At 57.1% G+C, this 17325-nt stretch overlaps 1 protein-coding gene across 1 annotated transcript; it reads left to right on the forward strand.

Moving 5' to 3' along the window:
* Positions 1 to 586: 586 nt before the first annotated feature.
* LOC139835657 (uncharacterized) lies at positions 587 to 5385 on the forward strand. The gene is made up of 2 exons (XM_071825515.1): positions 587 to 703; positions 4513 to 5385. The coding sequence occupies exons 1-2, from the start codon at positions 587 to 589 to the stop codon at positions 5383 to 5385; spliced, it is 990 nt and encodes a 329-aa protein (XP_071681616.1).
* The last annotated feature ends 11940 nt before the right edge of the window (positions 5386 to 17325 follow it).

A 17325-nucleotide genomic window follows, 5' to 3' on the forward strand; every position in this document is an offset into this window, starting at 1 on the left:
CTAGCCCTCCTCCGCGAGCCGGCAGCAGCGCTCCCGCCAGCCCCGCCGTCGTGCAAGTCATGATGGCTGGCGAGGAGCTCCCCGAGAAGAACCCGCGCACCCGCGGCCCCGGCTTGGAGCGCAACATCGACCCCAACGCCTCCGGCTCGGGCCCGAAAGCGCCACCACCACCGTCCCGGCTGGATGCAGTCCGGCAAAATCGAGCACCCCGCTCACGCCCTGGCGGAGATCCCACCGCCGTCGAGGCGGACTTGGAGGCGCACCGCCAGCTCCTCCTCAAGCAAACCGAAGAATCGGCTGCTGCTAAGCGCCGGATGGAGATCACCCAGCGCGAGTACAACCGCGCCCACGGCCTCACCTGTGCGGCGACGAGCCAAGCCGAGCCGGCCATATCCGCCGCAGGGGCCGCGACCTTGGCGCTGAGATCGCCCGCGACGGCGCTCCTTCGCCGGCTCCGTCCATGGAGCTCCCCGTCTACAACACGCCCGACAAGAACGTGCGCGCGGCGTGGCCGCCGCGGAAGAGCTGAACCGCCTTGAAGGCGAAGAGTTACGCCGCCGCACCAGGCGGGTGACCGAGCCGCTTAATGCAGCCAACGAGGCGCATCGCCGACCCCGGGTATGTCAACGCCCCCGAGCTTCTCACGCTCGTGGAGCTGCAGCAACGACAGGAAGGCGCCGGGGACACGGCCGAGTCCGCCTCCGCAGGACGAAGCCTACGCCACGACTCCCGGGCCACGCACCGCTCGGGCCGGCTGCCACCAGCCGAGCGGCAGCGGCCGCAGCCGGCCCTCCAAGCCGGAACCAGGAGCAAGACTCCGGGCCCCGCCGTCATCACCGGCCGGCTCCAGAAACAAGCGGCGCGCGCCAGCCGGCACACTCCCGGCTGGGCCCGCGCATCGAGCCCGCCGACGCCCGAGATCGCCTCGACCGGCTGGTCGAATCCCGCATTGCGGAAGAAGAAGCTCCAGCCGGCCCAAAGTGCTTCGGGCCCCGCATCGCCAACGAGCCCACACTCGAAGGCTTCACGCTCCCCCGCGACACCCCCAAGTACGACGGCACCGCTAAGCCGGAGGACTGGCTGCAGGACTACTCCACCGCAGTCGGCATCGCCAAAGGCAACAAGCGCTGGGCCGTGCGCTACTCCCCCCTGATGCTGGTCGGCTCCGCCCGCACATGGCTCAACAACCTGCCAGCCGGCAGCATAAACGGCTGGCTCGACTTCAAGCGGCCTTCATCAGCAACTTCACCGGCACCTATCGCCGGCCGGGTCGCCCCCAGCAGCTCGAGATGTGCAAGCAGGGCCCCGACGAGACGGATCGCGCGTACCTGACGCGTTGGTGCGAGATGCGCAACTCCTGCGAGGGCGTGCACGAGATCCAGGCCATCAGCTTCTTCATGGGAGGCTGTCGGCCCAACACCATGCTGTGGCACAAGTTGCGCCGCAGTGACCCCAAGTCGATGGCCGCCTTGATGGCCATCGCCGACAAGTACGCGCTGGCAGAGGAAGCCGGCAAGGCGCCGGCTGATATTTCACCGGCTCCAGCAAGGCGGGACAACAACAGGCCGGCTGAGCACAAGCCGGCCGAGGGCGGCTCGCATGGCAGCCGGCGGGACAACTACCGCGGCAAGCGTCACAGCGACCAGCCGGACCGCCGCACGGCTCCGCCCACGTAGCCGCCGTGGCGGAACAACGCGCGGCAGGCGGCAGCCGCCGCCGAAGCAAGACCGGCGGTGGAAGCCGAAGTACACCTTTGAGCAAATGCTCGACTCGCCGTGCAAGTACCACAGCGGCAAGAACCCTCCAACCACCCCACCCGCGACTGCCACTTCATGAAGCGGCTGACAAGCGGTGAACCTCTACCGCCTCCACCCCCGCCTCCACCAGCCGGCGGGCCGGGTGGCCAAGCCGGCGCAGAGAACGCCAACCTCGAGCACCACGAGGCTAACCAAGTGCACCATGGCGGCCGATATCTGGCCGAAGACGCCACCTACATCATCTTCACCTCCGAGCCCGAGGACAGACGAGCCAAGAGCGCCGTTCCTCGAGGTCAACGCGGTCATACCGCCGGTCCCCCGATACCTAAACCGGTCGAGCAGGCCATCACTTTTGATCGCCGCGACACACCGGCTGTCCCGCCGAAGCCGGGCAGCTACGCCATGGTCCTCGACCCCACCATCGGCACAACCCGGCGCAGCGTGCTTTTCGCGCGTCCTCATCGACGGCGGCAGCAGCATCAACATCCTCTACCGCGACACCGCCCGCAAGCTGGGCATCCAGGAGGCCGAGTTGCGCCCCACCCCCACCGTCTTCCATGGCATCGTGCCAGGCCATTGCTACCAGCCGATCGGCCGGATCACGCTGGAGGTGATGTTCGGGAAGCCGGATCACTTCCGCACCGAAAGAATCGAGTTCGAGGTGGTGGACCTCGTGAGTCCCTACCACGCGCTCCTGGGCAGGCCGGCCCGACCAAGTTCATGGCGGTGCCCCACTATGGGTACCCGAAGATGAAGCTGCCTGGCCCCAAGGGGGTCATCACCGTAGCCGGCGACTATCGCCGCTCCATGGACTGCGCCACGCAGAGCTCCAAGATGGCCCGTACGCTGGTCATCGCCACCGAGAAGCAGCTCATCCACGACGCCGTTGCCCTCGCCAAAGCCGCGCAGACGGACATGCCGGCTGCAGCAACCCGGCTGGGACGACTCACTTCCAGCCGGCCGACCACACCAAGAAGATCCTGCTGGACCCGGCGCAGCCGGACAAGTTCGTCACCATCGGTGCCGGCTTGAACAAGAAATAGGAAAGCGAGCTCACCAGCTTCCTCCGTGAGAATCGGGACATCTTCGCATGGACTCCAAGAGACATGCCGGGTGTGCCGAGGGAGTTGGCTGAGCACCACCTCCACGTCCGCCCGAAGCCAAGCCGGTGAAGCAGCCTCTCAGGCGCTTCGCCGAAGAACGAAGGAAGGCCATCGGTGAAGAAATCGCCCGGCTCCTAGCTGCCGGCTTCATCATGGAAGTGCTGCACCCGGACTGGTTGGCGAACCCGGTCCTGGTGTTGAAGAAGAACGGCTCCTGGCGCATGTGTATCGACTACACCAGCCTGAACAAGGCGTGCCCAAAGGATCCCTTTCCCCTGCCGCGCATAGATCAAGTTATAGACTCGATCGTCGGCTGTGAATTGTTGTCTTTTCTAGATGCCTATTCAGGCTACCACCAGATTCCTTTGAATCCGGCTGATCAAATAAAGACTTCGTTCATTACCCCGTACGGGGCTTATCACTACACGACTATGCCATTCGGCTTGAAAATGCAGCGCCACCTACCAAAGGTGCATGCAAAAGTGTTTGCAGGATCAAATCGGCGAAATGTCCACGCATATGTGGATGATGTCGTTGTAAAAACCAAGGAGATGCCTACCCTCCTTGACGACCTGAGAGAAACCTTCACCAATCTGAGAAAATTCCGGATGAAGCTCAACCCGGCCAAGTGCACATTCGGCGTGCCGTCTGGCCAGCTCCTCGGCTACCTCGTCTCTCAGCGAGGGATTGAAGCCAACCCGGACAAGATCGTGCCCTGGAGAAGATGGCACTGCCGCAGCGCCTCAAGGACGTCCGAAGTTGGCTGGCTGCCTGGCCTCCTTGAGTCGCTTCGTCAGCCGGCTGGGAGAGAAGGCACTGCCCCTGTATCAACTAATGAAGAAGGCGGACAAGTTCGTCTGGTCACCGCAGGCGGACGAAGCCTTCCGTGACTTAAAGCGCGTGCTCTCAACCGCGCCAATCCTTGCAACGCCGGCTTCAATGGAGCCGATGCTGTTGTACATCGCAGCCACCAACCGAGTGGTTAGCGTTGTCCTGGTGGTGGAGCGCAAAGAAGCCGAAACAGAGAGAAGCTGGTCCAGCGCCGCCTATTACCTCAGCGAAGTGCTCTCCCGATCAAGCAAAACTACCCCCACTACCAGAAGGTCACCTACGGCGTCTACATGGCGGCCAAGAAGCTCAAGCATTACTTTCAAGAACATCCCATCAGGGTGGTTGCCATAGCGCCTTTGGCGGAAATCATCGGCAGCAAGGATGCCAACGGCCGGGTTGCCAAGTGGGCCCTGGAGCTAGCCGCCCACACTATCCTCTACGAGCCACGCACAGCCATCAAGTCGCAGATCCTCGCGGACTTCTTCGTCGACTGGGCTGAGATGCGCACTGCGCCCGTGCCGGATTCCACACATTGGAAGATGCACTTCGACGGCTCGAAGATGCGCAACGGCTTGGGAGCCGGCATCGTCATCACCTCTCCCAAGGGAGACCGGCTGGACTACGTCCTGCAGATCCACTTCGCCGCATCCAACAATGTGGCGGAATATGAAGCGCTCATTCATGGGCTGAAGCTGGCCAAGGAGATTGGCGTGCGTCGCATACTTTGCTTCGGCGACTCCGACTTGGTCATACAGCAAGCATCTGGCGACTGGGACGCGAAGGACGCCAATATGGCCTCGTACCGCTTCCATGTCCAGCAGCTATCCGGCTTCTTCGATGGCTGCGAATTCCACCATGTGCCACGAGCAAACAACGAAGCGGCTGATACCTTATCCAAGATTGGCTCAACCCGGCAAGCCATTCCGCCGGGTGTCGCCTTGGCGGTTCTCAAGAAGCCGTCCATCATACCGTCACCGGACTCGGATTCAATATTCGTGCCGGCTGACCCGGGGGCTGCTCAGCCGAACCCAGGGGCTTCATCGCCCAAGTCGGGGGCTAACAAGCCAAACCCGCCGGCTAGCATGCCGAACCCGGCGACTTCTCAGTCCAACCCGGGGGCTTCATCGCCAAACTCGGGGGCTAGCAAGCCGAACCCGCCGGCTAGCAAGCCGGACCCGGCGACCATGCAGTCGAATCCGGAAGCTCCCACGCAGGAGGCCCTGTTAGTCAGCGTATTCGAAATAAGATGCGTACCTTCATGGGCACAAGAATTCCTCTCCTACCTCACCGACGGTGTGCTGCCTGATGATAGAGTCCAGGCCAGGCAGATTGAGAGAAGGGCCAAGGCCTATACCATCATCAACCACCAGCTGTACAAACGCAGCGTAAGTGGGGTGTTCCAGCGGTGCGTCGAGCCGGCTGAAGGGATTGAACTCCTACGGGAAATCCATCAAGGAGAGTGCGGACATCACGCCTCATCCCGAGCCATAGTGGCCAAAGCCTTCCGCACGGCTTTTCGCCGATCACGCTCGAGAGACGCAGAAGATTTGGTGAAGAAGTGCAACGGCTGTCAGCGCTTCGCAAAGCAAAGACACCAGCCGGCTTCCGCCTTGAAAACCATCCCCATCACGTGGCCATTTGCCGTATGGGGCTTGGATATGGTGGGCCCATTCAGTAACAGCGCGGCGGCATGACACATCTCTTGGTGATGATTGATAAATTCACCAAGTGGATCGAAGCCAAGCCAATCAAGAAACTGGACGGGTCCACAGCCGTCACATTCCTTAAGGAAATCATTGTGAGATTCGGCTACCCCCACACCATCATCACCGACAACGGCACCAACTTCTCCCAAGGCATCTTCTCTCGCTATTGCGGGGAAATGGGGATCCGGATGGCCCTATCTTCTGTGGCACACCCAGAGTCCAACGGACAAGTGGAAAAGGCTAACGGCTTAGTCCTAGCCGGCATCCGGCCCCGGCTGGTGGAGCCGCTCGAGCGAGCAGCCAGCTGCTGGATTGAAGAATTGCCCAATGTGCTGTGGAGCCTGCGCACAACGACAAATCGCTCAGTCGGCTTCACACCATTTTTCCTCGTATACGGGGCCGAAGCCGTCCTGCCGACTGATATCGAGCACGACGCGCCAAGGATCAAGCTCTACACAGAAGCCGAAGCCAAAGAAGCTCGCGAAGATGGAGTTGACCTGGTCGAAGAGGCCCGGCTGCTGGCCGAGTCTAGATCTACCATCTACCAGCAAAGCCTCCGACGCTATCACAGCCGGAAGGTCCAGCCCTTAGCATTCCGAGAAGGAGACCTAGTGCTCCAGCTGATCCAGCGGACAGCCGGACAGCATAAACTGTCATCCCCATGGGAGGGTCCCTTCATCGTGAGCAAGGCAGTAGGCAATGATTCCTACTATCTCATAGATGCCCAAGAGGCTAAGAAAAACAAGCCGGACAAGGCTGACGAGGAGACTAAACGTCCCTGGAATGTCAGGTTACTCCGCCCATTTTACACATGAGAGCAGGAATGTATGTATCCCTTGTATCCCTTTTGTGAGTTATGAAAAAGCTTGCGCCAAGAGCGCCGTTTCCGACAAGTTTTTCGCGTATTTTACCTTGTTTCGCCGGCTCAGTAACGTGATCCGGTTTCCGACAGCCGGCTTCCGATCCAGCTACAGACCGCAACCCGGCTGTCCGGCTGGCGGGAGTAAGGCCTAGGGAGCCGGCACGCGAAAAACGACTAAGAGAAAGAGTAAAAGCGAGTTGACTTGCAACTTTTCACAAAAGTGCCGGATTGCCGAATTCAGCTCGTTCGACTGAAATACTGTCGGCCTCACCCAGCGGCCCGCTCTTGATCCGGCGACGGACCGCAAGTCGGACGTACGACCGGCAAGGGCACAGCCAAAGAGTGGGGCGGATGGGAAAAAGCGAACGAGTCGAAAGAAAGCAACTCGGCACATAATTGGTTAACAAATACATTAAAGTGTGGCATAATTAAAAGGCGATAATATTGTCTTACATCTGCACCCGGCATCCCGGGGATTTAATAAATTGTCTTGCAAAGGAACAACTGAAAAGCAGGAAATCTAAGCCGGAGGGGCATCAGTGGAGCCGGCGGCCGGGTCGTCCTCAGGCACATCTTCCGCCTCCTCATCATCCATGTATTCTCCATCGGATGGAGGAGGGTTCGGGTCCGCGACGAAGAGCGTCTTGTCGACGAAGTCGGCGATGGTGCTGGCTCGAGCAAGGCGGGCGGCCTTGAAGTCGGCTGGGAGCTTGTCCTCCACGCCGGCTCGCCGAAACTCAAGCTGCCCCAGGTCCACCTCGTTGTACCAGGAGAGGACGAAGGACAGCGCCATATCGGCACCGGCGCGCGTGGCCGACTCCTTCCAGTCGAGGAAGCGGTCCGGCGCCTGCTCCATCGAGGAGATGAGGCCGGAGATGTCTTGCGGCGCCGCCTCCCCAGGCCACAGCATGGGCACCAGCTCTTCGGCCACCTTCCGCAGCTCCCAGCCGAGCTTGGTGACGGGCTCGATGCGGGCAGCCATGGACGCCAGATGGTCCTCCATGGAGAAGTACTCCGAGCTGCCCTCGCCGGTTTCCCGCCTCCTGGAATCGCGCGCGACGCCAACGGCTGCCAAAGCCGCCTCCTGCGTCTCCAGGAAGGCCGCTGCAAGAAGAAGAAGCAAGTCAGAAACCATCAAAGCCGAAATAAGCTGAAAAATGCAAATTTTCGAAGTCCTAAACCAAAAGGAAAAGCCTGGCGGCAGCCGGCAAGAACCGACTGCCACCAGCCCAAAGATGAGGATAACGAAGAAATCAGAAGTTTCTGCTGCCGGCTGCCAACAAAAGCCGGCAGTCGACAGCCGAAAGCCGGCAAAGGGAAGGAACATAAAGATGCACTCACCCGCCAAGCCGCGATCAAGCGCGCTAAAATCGTCGGTCCAACGCTTGGCGGTAGCCGTCAGCTCTGTGGACTTGGCAGTGACCTCCTCTGCCGGCGCAAGCCGCTGCTTCTCCACCTCCGACAGCCGCCGGCTCAGATCATCCACCTTCTCCTTCTCCACCGTCCTGAGGGAGTTGAGCTCGGTGATGTGGTTCTTCTCTAGCAGGCGCAGCCGTGTCAGCTCCTGCTCAGCAAGCTTGAGCTTGCCGGCGGCGGATCGGCCCGCCTCCTCGCTCTCGGCGCACTGCGCGCGAGCGGCTCGGAGATCCGACTCCAGCTGCGGGACTTTGGCGGCTTCAGCTGCGGGGCGGCCGGAAAGAAATATCAGCCAACCAAGATTAAAAAGAAAATAAGACATCAAGTCGAAAGAAGCGTAGAGCTCACCCTTGACGACCTCCAGCTCACGAGCCAAGGCGGCCCGCTCGATCTTGGCCCGGTGGTAGCTGGTCACCACCTGGTTGTACAAGAGGGTGCGCCGCTCCTCAACCGTCTGAAAGAATCAGTTGTTTAGACGAAACCTGAGCCGGCTTCAGGCAGCCGGCCCACGTCTCGGAGGGCTACCAGGACAAGAAAATCGCAGAAGAAAAGAAAACACACCTTCTCAGCATCCTCCAGCGTCGCCAGCTGGGCAAGGGTCTCGGCGGCCTTGGTCTTGAGGCTGGCGCGATAGCCGGAGAAAAGCATCTTCATGGGCGCCGTGCCAGGCTGCCCCTCCCGGCTGAGTACCTCGCAGAGTTCGCCCGATGCCATGCCCTCTCCATGGTTCTGCCCGAGCCGGCGGAGTCGGAGGCGGACGGCACAGCCACCAGCCGGGCACCCTTGGCCACATGAAGGCCCTCGGACGGGCCCGCTGCGCCCTCCGTCCTCACCGGCGCGCGAGTCGGCGCCTCCGTGCGCGCCGGCTCGTCCCTAGCCGGCTCCTGCCTGGTCGGCTCGTCCCTCGTCGGCTGCGGCGGCGGCGTCGCTCCGGCGCAGCGGATGGCCCAGCCGGCCAGGTTGTCTCCGGCGCACAGGCGCCCTCGGACTCTCGTCCAACTCCACCACGGTGGGCCTGCTGCCGGCTCCGGCCGCAGCGGCGCGGCCCTGCCGGCGCCGGTCCTAGGAGCAGCCCCGCCGGCTCCGGCCCCGGCTGAAGGCGGCATGCCCCGCCCGGCCCCGGCGGCTGGGTCCGTAAGAGGTGTCCGGCGCGCGGGAACATGTCGTCCAGCGTCGGCTGCCGCGTTGGCTCGACCCGCATGCCGCGATCGGGCGCGGAGGCCGGCGGCACGGCAAAGGAAGAAGCCCCTGTCGCAGGCGGCGGCGGCGTGGGTGCGCGCGAGGAAGGCTGCGGCGTCTGCTCCCTCCTCTGGCGCGGAAGCGGCGACACAACGCGCGGAGCTTGCCGGGAGCCGCCGCCCTAGGCAAACTTGATAGGGGCCCTAGCCGGATAAACAGAAGGACGGTAAGCACAAAAGTAAGGAAAGAAAAGGAATCAAACAAGAAAAAGAGAGAGAGAACTCACCCGGCTTGCTCCGGGACCTTCTTCGGCTGATGCCGGCGCTGTTTCTTCGCCCTCGACTCCGCGGCGGCGGTGGAGCCGGCTCTCTTCGTGCCCTTGGGCGCCGAAGTCGCCGTGGTGCTTGGCGGCCTCGTGCGCAGAGGCACGGCGGGGATTGGCCCCGTGCCGGACGTCGCCGGCTCCTCCTCCTCCTGGTGCTCTGGTGAAGGGGGCGGATTGTGCTCCCCCTGGCCGCCTAGATCAGGCGCCTGCGGCAGGTCGTCGTCGCCGGCATGGTCGCCGGCTTGGTCAGCCGGATCGACGAGATCCGGCGTCCACCTCTTCGTCGCCGTGTCGCCGTCCTCGGCGTTTCGGCGCTCAAAAACCTAGAAAGACAGAAAAAACATGAGCATATGACAAGCCGGAAGTCGGCAGGAGAAAAAGGGAAGTCGGCCTCGCAGCCGCAAGCCGGAAAATGGCAAAGACACGAAGCTTACCCGCGCCGGTGGATGGTTCCTGTCGCAGGGCACCAGCCCGTAGCTCCAGTCCTCCGCCAGGTTCGCCTTGGTGATGTGGTTCACCCGGCTGGCCACCTGGGCCTTGGTGAGCGGCACCTTGGACGTCCGGTTCGGATCGAACCGGCCGGACATGTGCCCGATCTTGTGGGTGCGCATCTGGAGCGGCAGCACCCGGCGCTCGGCGATGGTGCAGAGGAGATCTTCGGCAGTCAGCCCGCCTTTGGTGGCTGTCCCCAGGAAGTCCCAGAGAAGGTTCACCTCCGCGTCCGGGTCCGTCGAGCGGGCGTTGTGGCTCCAGTTGATCCGGCCGACTGGAGGAGCCGGATTGAACTCCGGCAGGTTGATCCGGTCGACAAGCTCCCCCTCGTTGCGCACGTAGAAGAATGACATTTGCCAGTTCTTCACCGAGTCGACGGTGGGGATCTTGGGGAAAGGCGTACCAGGCCGGGTGTAGATCGAGGCGGCGCCGCAGCTCGCAGCGGCCGTCGTTGGTCTGCGCCTTCAAGAAGAAGAGCCGGCTCCAGAAGTCGATGTCGGGCCACAAGCCGGCGTAAGCCTCCATGAACGCTACGAAGCAGCTCAGGAGGACGCACGCGTTGGCCGGCAGGTGGTGCGGCTGGAGGCCGAAGTGGTCGAGGAATTGCCGGAAGAACGGTGAAGCCGGCAGACCCAGCCCGCGATCAAGATGCGCGCCGAAGACGACGCGCTCGCCGGGCTCCGGATTGGGCTCCACCTCCTCGGCGGGCACCCGCGTGATGACCGACTGCGGGATCCACCGGAGGCGCACCAGGCGTTCGATGTCGTCCTCCCGCATGTAGGAGCCCCTCCACGATCCGCTGGGGGACGCCATTGACGAGGACGAGGAAGAAGATGACCAGGAGAGGCTGAACGGCGAGGAAGAACCTTGCGACCGCGGCGGCGACAACGGCGGCTGAGGACGCTCCGTCGAGATGCGCGGCCCCGTGGCGCCGGATTGACGGAGTGGCGGCGGTGGATCGGTGAAGATTTACCCGCCGGAGTTCGCCAGCGGAAGAAGTTCGCCGGAGCAACAGCAAGCTCGAGCGCGCAGAAGAGGGAAGCAGGAGCGCGAGGAGGAAGAAATGGCAAGTGGCCGCCTCGAGGCGCTCCCCCGCGGCATTTATAGCCACCCGACGCGGGCGGTTGGCCTCCAAGTGGCGGTCGTGGGCCGTAACTCCTCCCACGTCGCCGGATTTACTGCGCCGTAACTGCGCCGTAACTCCTCCCACGTCCACGACGGTTACCGAAAACGGCCACACCACGTCGCCCACTACCGCACCGGATCCGGGGGAACATTGATGTGACCAGACGAACCGACCGACGGGCCAGGCGTCAGACCCGTCAAGTCGGGCGCAGGACCCGAGGCGGCGGAGGCTCCGGCGCGCCGCAAGCCGGAGCCGGACCAAAAGTTCCACTCGAACCAAAATTAATCCGCAAGGCGGAGGCGCCGTCGAATCTTGCAAGAAAGCAAAAACTGTACAAGTGTAAAAAGCGGCCGGCTGGGAAGCAGCCGGCAGAACGAGCCGGATGAGGGCGCAGCCGGCTGAATGGAAATTCTCAGTCGGCCCCTCCAAGTGCCGTCTAATATATTCGAGAAGCCGGGAAAACCTGCCTAGGTCCTTCTAAACGCAGGACCTTGCCAGCTTCGGGGCTAATGTCGGGGAAGACCCGGATAGGGCAATGGACGCGGAGCAGCCGGCTGGCCACCGGCCGGCTCGCGGCAAAGGCCGGGCGAGCAGCCGGCTGGCGCCGTGGCCGGCTGGTCCGGAAGCCGGTTGGCTCTAGGTCCTAGTCGGCCTGGCAGCGGCCACCAATGCTGTAGCTGGGCCGGCTTCTACAAGCCATATCCGACTGGGGTTTGTACCTCAGACCGACTCGAGGCTGGCGAGTCTTGCACTGGAAGGAACCGGGTTGGTGATCCGGGTTCCCAAAGTCCACGCTGACTCCATCTTCCGTAAAGCGCGGGGCACTGTGGAGCAATAGTGCCACGCGCCGGACAGGCCGTCAGAGCTTACGACGATCCGTACTGGCTACAGTGGCTGACGGCGACAGGGACACCTCCTCCATACCGCTGACCGTGGCAGCCGGATGGGACAGGCCACGATGCTCAACCACTCCTGACGTCACCACCTCGGGAAGGAGCGGAAGCCGAAGCCGGCCAAGCCGGCCAGTAGACTATAGGGTCTTATGTGTAAAGTGCCGGTGCCTATATAAGCCGCACTACCCCTCTAGTGCGGGGAGGATCGATCATTTATTGCTTTCACCTACCTGCAGAGCTGCCCTGTGAGAGAGACCATCGTCTCCCTTAGCCTCTCAGGGCCAGCCGGACACAGCTCTAGGAGCACCACTGTACTGTGTGATCATCATATACACTCATAGCAGGAGTAGAGGTTTTACCTCCATCGGAGGGCCTCGAACCTGGGTACGTCGCCGTGTCGCTCGTGCCCATACCCGCTTCCGGATACCGCCGTGAGATCCCTCAGGAACCACTTCGATTAGCCACCCTATGGCATATGCCGTGACGATACCACGACAATTTGGATCTTTGATTGCTTGCTGATGTCTACGCACGCTTCTATTCCTGTAGACAGTGTTGGGCCTCCAAGAGCAGAGGTTTGTAGAACAGCAGCAAGTTTGATGGGATTCGTAGCATAGAAAACAAAAAATTTCCTACCGCAAGAACGAAAACCAAGCCAAGATCTAATCTAGTAGACGGTAGCAACGAGGAGATGAAGAGACTAACCCTCGAAGATTCGCAAAGCTTAACGAGATTAGATCTCGGGGTGGATGTAGACGATCACTTGCCGCTTGCAAAAGCGCGTGGAAGATCTTGATCTCGACGGTGCCACAATCGGGCAGCACCTCCGTACTCGGTCACACGTTCGGTGTTGATGAAGACGACGTCCTTCTCCCCGTTCCAGCGGGCAGCGGAAATAGTAGATCCTCCTCGGAATCCCGGCAGCACAACGGCGTGGTGGCGGTGGTGTTGGAGAACTCCGGCAGGGCTTCGCCTAAGCGTATGCAGGAGTTGTGGTGGAGGAGGAGGCGGCTAGGGTTGGGGAGGCGGCTAGGGTTTGGGCGCCGGCCTGGGGTGCGGCCAACTGTGGTGCTTGGGCTGGCCGGCCCCCTCCCCTTGCCCCTCATTATATAGGTGGAAGCCCCAAGAGTTGTATCCCAAGTCTTCGAATAAGACCCCAAAAGAAAACCTACCTTTGGTGGGAAACCTACTCAAGGAGGGAGTCCTACTCAAGGTGGGACTCCCACCTTTCCTTGGTGGGGGGGTGGCCGGCCACCACAGGTGGAGTCCACCTGGGACTCCTCCCTCTAGGGTTGGCCGGCCATGGTTGTGGAGTCCCTCCGGGACTCCACCTTCCATAGTGCCTTTCTTCCAGACTTTTCTAGAACCTTCTAGAACCTTCCATAAATGCACCGAATCATTTCCAAACTTGGAATATGACTTCCTATATATGAATCTTATTCTCCGGACCATTCCGGAACTCCTCGTGATGTCCTGGATCCCATCCGAGACTCCGAACAAAACTTCGAACTCCATTCCATATTCCATATCTACTCAAACGACATCAAACCTTAAGTGTGTCACCCTACGGTTCGCGAACTATGCGGACATGGTTGAGACTTCTCTCCGACCAATAACCAATAGCGGTATCTGGAGATCCATAATGGCTCCCACATATTCAACGATGACTTAGTGATCGAATGAACCATTTACATATGATACCGATTCCCTTTGTCACGCGATATTTAACTTGTCCGAGGTTTGATCATCGGTATCACGATACCTTGTTCAACCTCGTCTCTGACAAGTACTCTTTACTCGTACCGTGGTATGTAGTCTCTTATGAACCATTCATATGTTTGCAAACTAATTAGACGACATTCCACCGAGAGGGCCCAGAGTATATCTATCCATCATCGGGATGGACAAATCCCACTGTTGATCCATATGCCTCAACTCATACTTTCCGGATACCTAATCCCACCTTTATAACCACCCATTTACGCAGTGGCGTTTGATGTAATCAAAGTACCCTTCTCGCATAAGTGATTTACATGATCTCATGGTCGAAAGGACTAGGTAACTATGTATCGAAAGCTTATAACAAATGAACTTAATGATGTGATCTCATGCTACGCTTATTTGGGTGTGTCCATTACATCATTCACATAATGACATAACCTTGTTATTAATAACATCCAATGTTCATGATCATGAAACGATGATCATCTATTAATCAACAAGCTAGTTATACAAGAGGCTTACTAGGGACTTCTTGTTGTTTACATAACACACATGTATCAATGTTTTGGTTAATACAATTATAGCATGGTATATAAACATTTATCATAAACACAAAGATATATAATAACCAATTTATTATTGCCTCTTGGGCATATCTCCAACAGTCTCCCACTTGCACTAGAGTCAATAATCTAGATTACATTGTAAGGTACCTAACACCCATGGCATTCTGGTGTTGGTCATGCTTTGCCCTAGGGAGAGCTTTAGTCAACGGATCTGCTACATTCAGATCAGTGTGTACTTTGAAAATCTTTACTTCTCCATCTTCGATGTACTCGCAAATCGAATGAAAACGCAGCTTGATATGCTTCAGCTTCTTGTGTGACCTTGGTTCTTGTGCATTGGCGATGGCACCCATGTTGTCACAATAAATGACTAGTGGATCCAATGCACTAGGAACCACACCAAGCTCAACAATGAACCTCTTCATCCATACCGCTTCCGATGAAGTAGTCCATCGGAATGGAGTTTCTTCATGCGTTTCACTCCAATATGACCAAGACGACAGTGCCACATATAAGTAGAGTTATCATTCAATTTAATTCGATTAGCATCAATGTTATGAACATGTGTATCACTACTATCGAGACTTAATAGAAATAAACCATTCTTCTCAGGTGCATGACCATAAAAGATATTATTCATAAAAATAGAACAACCATTATTCTCAGACTTGAATGAATAACCGTCTTGCATTGAACAAGATCCAGATATAATGTTCATGCTCAACGCAGGCACTAAATAACAATTATTGAGGTTTAAAACTAATCCCGAAGGTAGATGTAGAGGGAGCGTGCCGACAGCGATCACATCGACCTTGGATCCATTTCCAACGCGCATCGTCACTTCATCCCTTGATAGGCTTCGTTTATTCCGTAGTTCCTGTTTCGAGTTACAAATGTGAGCAACCGAACCAGTATCAAATACCCAGGCACTAGTACGAGAACCAGTGAGATAAACATCTATAACATGTATATCAGATATACCTTTCTTCTTCTTGACAAGGCCGCTCTTCAGATCATCCAAGTACTTGGGGCAATTACGCTTCCAGTGCCCCTTCCCATTGCAGTAATAGCAGTCAGTATCAGGTTTAGGGCCACCCTTAGGCTTCTCAGGAGGAGGCGCGGCAGCTTTCTTGCCGCCCTTCTTGAGGTCCTTCTTAGGTTTGCCCTGCTTCTTGAACTTGGTGGTCTTGTTGACCATCAACACTTGGTGCTCTTTCTGTATCTCAACCTCAGCAGATTTTAGCATGGAGAAGAGTTCAGGTAACTCCTTGTTCATGTTCTGCATATTGTAGTTCATCACTAAGTTCTTGTAACTTGGTGGCAGTGATTGGAGAACACGATGAATACCCAGCTTGTTAGGGATGATAATCCCCAAGTCACTGAGCTTCTTCGCGTGTCCGGACATAGCAAACACGTGCTCACTAACAGAGCTGCCCTCTTCCATCATACAACCAAAGAACTGTTTCGAGGCCTCATAGCTCTCCACAGCCGCATGAGTTTCAAAGATAACTTTGAGCTCATTGATCATATCACAAGGGTCATGGAGCTCAAAATGTTTTTGGAGCTCTGCCTCTAGGCTGCACAGGATGGCACACTGAACTTGAGAGTACACTTTAGTCCGATTCTCGAAAGCATTCCTTTCTTCCTCGGATACTGCAGGGGGTGGTGGGGAACCTAGCGGTGCATCAAGCACATATTGCAGATTTCCGCCATTGAGGAAGATCCTCACATGACGGAACCAGTCGGTGAAGTTGCTACCATTGCTTTTAAGCTTTTCTTTCTCTAGGAACTGGTTAAAATTGATTGATGGGGACGCCATGATCTACAACATATATTTGCAATAGTTTAGACTAAGTTTATGATAAATTGAGTTCAAATTTTAATTCAACAAAATTAAAAACTAGATGAACTCCCACTCAAAACAATATCCCTCGCATTGCTTTAGTGATCACACGAACCAAATCCACCACACCAAGTCCGATCATCACGAGACAAGATGTAATTTCAATGGCGAACACTCCAAGTTCATCATATCAATCATATGATTCATGCTCTACCTTTCGGTATCCCGTGTTCCGAGACCATGTCTGTACATGCTAGGCTCGTCAAGGCAACTTTAGTATCCGCGTGTGCAAATCTGGCTTGCACCCGTTGTATGCACATGTAGAATCTATCACACCCGATCATCACGTGATGCTTCGAAACGACAAGTCTTAGCAACGGTGCTACTAAGGATGAACACTTTATTATCTTGATATTTAGTGAGAGGGATCATCTTATAATGCTACCGTCGCGATCTAAGCAAAATAAGATGCATAAAAGGATTAACATCACATGCAATTCATATGTGATATGATATGGCCCTTTTGTCTTTGCGCCTTTGATCTTCATCTCCAAAGCACGGACATGATCTCCATCATCAACGGGCATGATCTCCATCATCGTCGGCGTAGCACCAAGGTCAATGGCGCCATCTTCATGATTGTCCTCCATGTAGCAACTATTACAACTACTTTGAAATACTACTCAACATGAAATTTAAAGACAACCATAAGGCTCCTGCCGGTTGCCACAATACAATAATGATCATCTCATACATATTCATCATTACATTATGGCCATATCACATCACCAAACCCTGCAAAAACAAGTTAGATGGTTCTAATTTGGTTTGAATATTTTACGTGGTTTAGGGTTTTCGCATAAGATCCAATCTACCTACGAACATGAACCACAACGGTGATACTAGTGTTGTCAATAGAAAGAGTAAGTTGGATCTTTACTATAGTAGGAGAGACAGACACCCGCAAAGCCACTTATGAAATACAAGTTGCATGTCGAGCGTGGAGCAAATCTCATGAACGCGGTCATGTAAAGTTAGCCCGAGCCGCTTCATCCCACTATGCCACAAAGATGCAAAGTACTCGAACTAAAGACAACAAAGCATCAACGCCCACAAACAATTGTGTTCTACTCGTGCAACAAATCTATGCATAGACACGGCTCTGATACCACTGATGGGATTCATAGCATAGAAAACAAAAAATTTCCTACCGCAAGAACGAAAACCAAGCCAAGATCTAATCTAGTAGACGGTAGCAACGAGGAGATGAAGAGACTAACCCTCGAAGATTCGCAAAGCTTAACGAGATTAGATCTCGGGGTGGATGTAGACGATCACTTGCCACTTGCAAAAGCGCGTAGAAGATCTTGATCTCGATGGTGCCACAATCGGGCAGCACCTCCGTACTCGGTCACACGTTCGGTGTTGATGAAGACGACGTCCTTCTCCCCGTTCCAGCAGGCAGCGGAAGTAGTAGATCCTCCTCGGAATCCCAGCAGCACAA

The sequence above is a fragment of the Lolium perenne genome, chromosome 2 (assembly GCF_019359855.2).
Source record: "Lolium perenne isolate Kyuss_39 chromosome 2, Kyuss_2.0, whole genome shotgun sequence".
NCBI classification, from domain to species: domain Eukaryota; kingdom Viridiplantae; phylum Streptophyta; class Magnoliopsida; order Poales; family Poaceae; genus Lolium; species Lolium perenne.

Bases quoted from the DNA above. Each gene is read 5' to 3' on its own strand.
- LOC139835657 (XM_071825515.1), top strand. From the start codon at position 587: ATGCAGCCAACGAGGCGCATCGCCGACCCCGGGTATGTCAACGCCCCC. The intron at 704-4,512 runs GCAGGACGAAGC...CATGTCCAGCAG, and splicing joins ACACGGCCGAGTCCGCCTCC to CTATCCGGCTTCTTCGATGG.